This window comes from Crocodylus porosus, unplaced genomic scaffold (assembly GCF_001723895.1).
Source record: "Crocodylus porosus isolate Cpor-Errol unplaced genomic scaffold, CroPor_comp1, whole genome shotgun sequence".
NCBI classification, from domain to species: Eukaryota; Metazoa; Chordata; order Crocodylia; family Crocodylidae; genus Crocodylus; species Crocodylus porosus.
In genome coordinates, this window is record NW_017728906.1 from 162,020,560 (window position 1) to 162,029,140 (window position 8,581).

The following is an 8,581-nucleotide window of genomic DNA, read 5'->3' on the forward strand; positions in this document are numbered from 1 at the left end:
AAAAGTACTTTCTCTTGTTAGGTTTTAAACCTGTCTCCTACTAATTTCGGCAAATGCTGCAAACTGTAGTATTCTGGGATCTACACTTCTCTGTTCACTTGGTCCACAACATTCAAGATTTTATAGACCTCTATTCTGTCTCAGCTCAGCCTTCTCCTTTTGAAACTGAAGAGTCCTAGCCTTTTCTGTCTCTCCTGGTAGGGCAACTGCTTCATATCCTTGATCATTTTAACTGCCCTTCTCTGCATCTTTCCTAATTCTACAACATCCTTTTTGAGATGAGAGGACCAGAACTGCACACAGTATGCAAGATGCGGGTACATCATAGATTTGTATAATGGCATAATGATATTCTCCTTTTTTTTTCTATTTCCTTGTTAATGATGCCCAACATTTCATTGGCTTTTTTGGTTGCCACTGCACATTAAACTGATGTTTTTAGAGAACTATATACAATGACTCCAAGGTCTCTTTCCTGAGTCATAACAGCCAGTTCAGAACCCATCATTGTGTATGCACAGTTGAGGTTAGTTTTCCCTTACAGTTGTCAAAACTGAAGTTCATCTGCCACTTTTTTGGTTCACTCAGCCTGGTGAGATTCTTTTTCAGCTAATCTCTTTCAGCTTGGGATTTGGCTACCTAGGATAATTTGGTATCATTTGCAGACTGTATACCCCCATTTCCAGGTCATTGATGAAAACGTTAAACAAAATTGAGCCTGGCAAAGAGCCATGCAGGACCCTACTTTTGACCTGCTCCCTTTCTGAAAATTGAACTATGAGTGCTACTCTTTGTTGCCTATCTTTTATCCAGATCTCAGGCCATAAAAGAACCTTCTCTGCAATGCCATGCGAATCATTTTTTAAGATTTTGTTGAAGGACTTTTTTGAAATTTCAGGTATATTATGTCAACTGGGTCCCCCTTGTATACATACTTGTTAGCATCTTTGAAGAACTCCAGCAGATCTGTGAGGCAGGATTTCCCTTTACAAAAGCCATGCTGACTCTTCTTTGGCCGATCATATTTATTCATGTGACTTCCGGTTTCCTTCTTTATTATAGATAGTACCAGATTACCTGGGATGAGAATGAGACTCATAGGTCTGTCGTTCCCAGGATCACCTCTAAAGCCCTTTCTGAAGATGGGCATTATTTTGGCAACCTGCCAGGTATCTGGCACAGAGGCTGTTTGCAATGATAAATGACACACTATTGCCAGTAGTTCTGCAATTTCACCTTTGAGTTCCTTCAGAACTCTTGGATGGCTACTGGTTGGGCCTGGTCACTTAAGAGCAGGGGATGTCAACCAGGGGTACATGCACCCCTGGATGTACTTGAGAAGGCCCTGGGGGGTACACGTGGGTGGGTAGGGACAGAGCACTGCCATGAACCATCCTGTGCTACTGCGTAGGTGCCACCAACCCACCTGGACATTGGGGGCTGGGGAAGTTTATACATGGTGGCTGCCACCGCTGTGCATTCAGCTGTGCCCCCCCTCGCCCCCTGCTCTGTGTCTGGCCGCCAGGGGTACACTGATCCAAAAGGGATGAAAAACCATGACTTAATAGTATTTATCAATTTGTTCTAAAACTTCTGCTGTCACTTCACTGTGACATAACTCTTCAGACCAATGTACTAGGAAGGATTGTTCTGGCATGAGAATTTCCCCAGTATTTTCTGCAGTAAACACCAATGCATAAAATTCTTATAGCTTCTCTGCTACGGCCTTTTCATCCCCGAGTGCACTTTTTACACCCCCAGGATCAAGTGATCCCACAAATTCTCCAGCTGATGGTCTGTTTCTGATGTATTTTTGAACGTTTTTATTATTAACTTTAGCAGCTTTTGCTAGAGGATACTTAAATTCTTTTTTGGGCTTGCCTTATTTTGCTTTTACACATAACCGTTTGTGAGCTATCCTGTTTTCCTCATTTGGACACCTTCCATTTTTTGAAAGATGATTGTTTGCCTTGAGTGGCCTCCTTACCTTCGCTCTTAAACCATACAGGGGTTTTACTGGTCCACATAATACCGTTTTTGATTTGTGGCATATACTTTAACTGAGCCTCTAATATGGTATTTTTAATTGGCTCCCAAGCTGCCTGCAGGCCTTTTTGTCAGCTCTTTTTAACTTCTTTTTGACTAGTTTCATCATTTTCATGCACTTTCCCTTCCTTAAACTGCATATTGACATAGTGGACTTCTTTGGCTTACTCCCGCCTAGTAGGATGTTGAATTATGTTATGGTCACTATGAGAGACTAGCTCATTAACACATACCTCTTGAATTAGGTCCTGTTACTCGGGATTAGGTCTAGAATTGCTTCTCCTCTTGTGGGTTCCAAGATGAGTTGTTCTAAAATACAGTCATTCATCATATCCAGAAATTTTATTTCCACATCTTGCCTAGATGAGGTGTTGATCCAGTCTGTGTGAAAATAGTTGGACTCTCCCATTATTATTGCTTGACCCCCTTTTAGCATCTTCTCCAGTCTCCCTAAGCATAATCACCTTCACCTTCCTGATCAGGTGATCAGTAGTAGAATCCTAATATTTCATTATTTTTATTCAAGTATGGAATTTCTACCCACAGAGGCCATGTCCATATGTGCATGGACATTTGGTTCCACGAGAACAACTAGCAGTGGCACACCTTGTGCCACCACTAGTTTTCCCCGGGGAACACCTGTGCCATGCGCATTCTGCTGGGTGGCAAGTTACCCTGGGTGTGGTGGGGGAGGCGGGGGGGCAGCACTGTGCTGGCCCCAGCAGCCTTACCTGGGGTCCTAGGGGCGTCCTGGGGCTGCAGCAGCAACAGTCCTGCCACAGAGCTTGGCTGGCAGTGGAACATGGCTCCAGTCAGCCAGGCTCTGGTTTTGAGTGTGTGCTGCCCCTGCATGCACCACTCCACCTTTTTTTCCCCCAATTTTTTTTAATACCTGGATATCCAGGGGTCAAAAAAAACAAACCCATGCCATTCCTTTGCAGCATGGAGACATGCAGTATCTGAGACACCACATACCACACAGCTGTGCTCGTCTGGACATGGCCTGGGGGTCTCTGGTAGTTTTCCTTTTACATAAGATTTTTATACTGTGACAGTATATACTAGCCTTAACGTACAGTGTCACTCCTCCATCTACATGTCCTATACTGTCATTTCCATATAATTTGTAACGTGTTATAACAGCATCCCGTTGATTATTATTAAACAAGTCTCTGGGATGCCCATTATGTCAAAGTCACCATTTAATGCTAGGCATTCTAGTTAAACCTTGAGGTTAGAGCCCCTGTTCAAGAAGAGGGGGCTCAATCCTCCTTCTCCTAGGGGAAGAGGGGGCTCAACCCTCCTCCTCTAGGGGCTCAACCCTCCTCCTTCTAGAGAAATTGAAACTCGCATCTCCCATGACTGTTAATGACTAGCACATCTCTTTCTGCAAGCATTAAGTGGCAAGATTTTAATGATACCCACTGTCATAATTAATCTGTTTCAAGGGAGAGACTGGATCTAAAAACTAGGCATGAATTCTGTTGGATGCTTTCCTGGAGAGATGGTTTAGTTAATTAGTGAACTTTCTGCAAAAGTTACTTAAGGAAATTCTCTCCTGTTTTCTCCCTGATGTGTTCATAGAAAGTACAGACCTTCCTGAACACCAAAACGTATTTATCCTCTGCTTGAACATTTAGGGCACCTATACATATGCCCAGTGCCTGCTCCAATGCATTCTAATGAAAGCACCCCTCCCCAGCCTCATCATGGAGCATGTATAAAGACACCCTTTTACCCTAAAAGTAATATTTCCTTTTTTTTTTTTTTTAAATGTGTTGCAACAGGACATGGAGGACAGATTTGCCAAAAGGGATGTGTATGCTAGTGGCTGTTTCGGTGGAACATGAAGAGGCTCCTTTGATGGGGAGTGTACGGGCAATTGTGATGGACTCTCAATATTTAATAGAGCCTTGTGGCTCAGGAAAATCCAGGTTGACACACATCTGTAGAATTGATCTAAAGTAAGTATCACATCTCCAGAGTGCAGATCAATGATGTCCCTCAGTAAACCAAAGAGCACAAAGCTAAGTTCAACTTGTTTAACTGGAAAGGCCAGTTGTGCTTTCCTAGCAGAGGGGCAAGGTCAAAAAGGCACTTTGCACTTTAGAGAGGAAGATGGTGAGATCTGTAATGGTTTGAATGTTGAAGTTCACCAGTTTTGAGCCAGCCCCTGAGAAGGCTCTTGGACTCATACAATTAAACTTCACAGCAATGACAGAACTCCCTTATTCTAGAAATGCAAAGCTGGTGACAGTGGCCTTCATCTTTGAGCTTAAATGGTCTTTTAAAGTACTAGAGGAAATGATGTACTGTGAACATAAGTACAGGACCTTGAACTTGATTTCGTAGTTTATAGAAAGCCAGTGGATGGAACAGAGGACAGGTCCGATGTGCCTGAATTGCAGATGAAACATTCTGTCTATCCCAAGCTCGCTACCCCACCACTTCATGCAATGCAAATATAGTGTAATTGCCTTTGGTACACTTCATGCAACATAAATTTGAGTACTGCATGGTGCCTTCAAAGTACACTTATGATTGGAACAAATAGCTGATTTCCCCATCAGCACTGTAGGATTTCCATGATGCTGCAGAGTAAGGCGTAACATGTATGGCCATCATCGTCTCTGAAGCACAGTTTGTCAGTAATTTCATTTCTTTTAATGTCTTCAGGGGCCATTCCCCAGAGTGGTACAATAAAGTTTTTGGACATCTGTGTGCAGCAGAAGTTGCCAGGATCAGAAACTCATTCCAACCCCTGATTGCTGAGGGACCAGAAACCAAAATCTGAGTAACTGTTCCGGGAAGGTTGTAAGCATAAATCAGGATACAGGAGAGAACAGAAGGGCCTGAGGCAAAGAACTCATTTGATTAAGGCTACAGTTACTGGCTGGAGAAGGGTGACCTGAAGTCCATGCAGTGGTGAAACAGGAATTTTACAGGAAGACACTTTCATTCTGGAGGTGTTACTCACCTACTACCTTCATTTCCATTACTGAAGTAAACATTTTTTTTAAAGAGCTTTGATCACCATTACTTCAAAATGAATCTACTACCATTACTTGTGTTGAATAATTCTGATATTTAAAGGCTTCTAAGAAGCATATTTTATTTGTAAATAAACAATGTACAATATGTATATATTTATCCATATATTATATATGGTTGTATGTATAAAGTAATTATTTTGTATATAATTTAGTGCTTTCTAACAATCACATTCATCCATTTGGACCATATATGTCTGTCACTTGTTTCTCAGCGTTTCAATGCTACATAAACTGTATTTTCTTATTATCACAGGGCTATATGATGTAATCTGTGTGATACCTAAAGAATTGAATGCTTGGTCATTCTCATGTTTGTTTTGTGTGTGATGTGTCTAGGTTACAAGAAGGTACACAGAGTTCTGTGTAGGGAGTTTGAAAGGAATAATGTGGGAAATAAAATGCTAATGCAGACAGTGTAGCCAGGTGCACAGTTTGAAGACTTCACACTGTTCAGCAGGAAGTTTGTGACTGTATAATATTCTTTGAAAACTTGCTGTTGCCTTAAGCAATGAAATATTTGCAGTTACACAGCCTTACTCTTTGCTGTGTTCAAGGTACTTCCCATAATTTTGGGGAAGTAGAAGGGAATGTTGCAAATAAGGTAAAGAGTAAGGTTCTTTATTAACTCAGATTGCTAAGTTATGGAGAGCCACCAGTGTTAAATGTTTCTTTTAGACCTCTGGCTAGGCTCGAAACAAATACTTATAAAGCTGTTCTTTCATTCTTCTGCCAAGATATTTAATTGTTTAGCAAAGTCCAAAACAATATTTCTTATAATGGACTGAAAGGTGCAGATAACTCTGTTTTTTATACCTCCATGTAGAAATAAACTAAACTTTTTTTAAAAAGTTGTTTATGCATTTCAGAAATTTAAAAGCTTAAAAATGAAAACTAATTCTTGAAAAAATGCTTATTTAATAACAGTAAACATTTTAATATTATGTGTTGCACTATCTTCATGCTATCGTCCTGCTTCTGTTGAAAGCAGTGGGACCAGGATGTGCCCCTGGTTAAGAGGAGTAAGAGCCATTCAAGTTGACTAGAGCATTTCATTTTCAGGGACTTACTATTTTGCTAAATGAGGAATGCTTTAAAATGCTGAAAATTAGTTGAAGTTATCTTTAAGACGGGGGGTTTTTTTAACTAACATAAGACCAAAAATGTAGTTGTATACATACCAATCTGCTAACACAGTTCTCCTTCATTAGTCAGATTTGTTCACCTTAAACTTATTTATTGCTGCAGAAGCTAGCTTGTTATTCAAGATACATGTTTCAGTTCACTTTTTTAAATGTATCCCACAGAGATTTATTGAGAGTTTGATTCAGTGTGATACATGTTTTTACCAATAGCCATAGCATTTTGTACCATAATTCAGCAACCTGTTTTGGAGAATTAGCTTCTGCCAGTACTTTGAAACTGCTTAGATTAGATCTGTGTTGTGATATTTGTCAGCAATGTGCAATTGTCAGTTTTCTGTAAGTATTAGAAATGCAAGTACTAAATTATCTGCATTTGCCTATATGTATTGTAAGATATCTGGATGCCACAGTAACCACTCTGACCCTAGAGATAGACAGTTACAGAAATGATTGCTCGAGAGGACAGAATTGCATACTACATTCTATTATTAATTTGTCAAAAACAGTTTCCAGCTGGCAGCAATTGTCACTGCTGTAAGCTCCAGAGGAAAGCAAACTTCCCCATGTGTATAGCCACAGTAGCAATATCCTAAAGCATGAGATTTTAATGCCCTTGTATTACCTTAGCTATCATAAATAAATATTATATAGGTATTAATGGACACAAAATTAACCAGGCACTGGGAATGGCAATTCTGTAAATTAGAAGTAAACCATTTGGGAAAGCAATTTTAAAAAAAAGTTAGCCAACTACAATAGTTGTTTTATCCCAACACATTAGCAGTTAGAAGGTTTGCTCAGTTCACCTACCGTACTTACCAAGATTGTAGACTAACCTTTCATTGTTGGGTGCCTCACAATCTTTGTGGATGTACTTGCAGCATCTCTAGGGCATGTATCAGTGAAATACATTTTCTGTAAAATTGTGCATTTAGACACTACCAGTCAGATACTGCAGTATTTTGTATCAAGTGTTATGTTGCCATTGGAAATACACTATGATAGTTACATTTTTAAAATATTATACTCATATTAATACCTCATATTTTTACCTCATTTGTTGGTATCAGTCATCAACTGTAAATAAATAACTGCAGAATTGAATAAATTTGCATACACTAAAAATTCTCATTTCCTTTAATTGTGTGTGCTCATTCTCATACGCAGGTACAGGATACAAATTGGGCACAAGGAGACTTGTCTTCCCTGCACTGAAGACTGCTACATAAAAAAAAAAAAAATGAAACTCTTATAATCAGAGTAGGCCCCAAGGTGACATACTTTTTTTTTTTTTTTTTTTTTTTTTTTACTGTCTGCAACCATACAAGACACCTCACAGAAAATAAAGATGTTGCCCATGCCTCGAAAAGAAGCCACTTCTTTAAGGGTTTGTCTTGAGGTCCACATACTCAGAGATATTTAAGCGCCTACCTTTCATTGAATTAAGAGGAAATTGAGTACCTAAACAACTTTGGAGGCAGTGTCCTTTGAATCTTTCTCTTACCTTGCACCCAATCATTTAGTGATTAGTCAGCAGAAAGGTGAAGGGCCTAGATCCATTTTTTTTTAATCGACTCAGAGCAGGAACTTGAACCCAGGGCTCCTACAACCAGCAAGTCTTCCGGCAACTGTACTATTGCCACAGGCCTTATTCTGCCTCTGTTTTGCATGGGTTGTGCCCTAGCACTGAAAATGCCTAAACTTCTGCTGCTGGGAATGTGCAGAACCAACAAAGCCTGAAGTGCTTGACACCTAACTATACCCCTTTGATTGCGATGACTGTGCCCCAGCAGGTTTCACAAACACCCTTTCTGCAGGGCCTGGTCTAGTACATGTTCTCATAAGGCAAGAAATAATTCCCTTCCACTGCTTTTAAGCCAAAGCCTAGTAGTTAATGTGTTTACCCAGACTGTGTAGGAGATACAGGTTCAAATTACCTACTCTTATTTCCCTACTCCAAGATGAGTGCCCTAACCACTAGGGTAGAGCCATTTCCCTATCTGTTCTTGTCTGGACCAATGAATATTTCATGAATCCATAAAAGTGGAACAGCTCTAGGTGGGAAAGTGTAAGAGCATCTTCCCCTACACTACCATGCTACTAGAGGGTATAGCACTTTTTTGTGGACTTAAATGCAATCAAAACTGAAGAGTGAACTGAACCTGCCCTCAGCTTATATGGGTGTTCACTGGGGGGGAGACCTTTGTTCTACCCTCTGTATCAAGGAGTTGTATATATTTTTTTTATTAAATTGGTCTTTAGATAAAATACATAAGAATGGTTCTTGACAGAGACCAGGACCCAGGGTTTGCTTTTTCCAGGTGACTGCTCTAGTGCTAG

The 8,581-nt window shown here is 40.2% G+C and overlaps 1 protein-coding gene across 4 annotated transcripts in view; it reads left to right on the forward strand.

Annotated features, from left to right (window-relative positions):
* Positions 1 to 7,993, forward strand: part of STARD13 (StAR related lipid transfer domain containing 13) — a 520,536-nt gene extending 512,543 nt beyond the window's left edge. For 2 of the 4 annotated variants that reach the window (XM_019530086.1, XM_019530084.1), the window contains 3 exons: positions 3,834 to 4,010; positions 4,723 to 5,012; positions 7,409 to 7,993. In XM_019530086.1, coding sequence (XP_019385631.1) covers positions 3,834 to 4,010; positions 4,723 to 4,840 — 295 coding nt within the window. In that variant the 3' untranslated portion in view covers positions 4,841 to 5,012; positions 7,409 to 7,993. Of the gene's footprint in view, positions 1 to 3,833; positions 4,011 to 4,722; positions 5,055 to 7,408 lie in introns of those variants that run through there. The other 2 variants (XM_019530083.1, XM_019530085.1) reach the window with 1 other exon arrangement.
* The last annotated feature ends 588 nt before the right edge of the window (positions 7,994 to 8,581 follow it).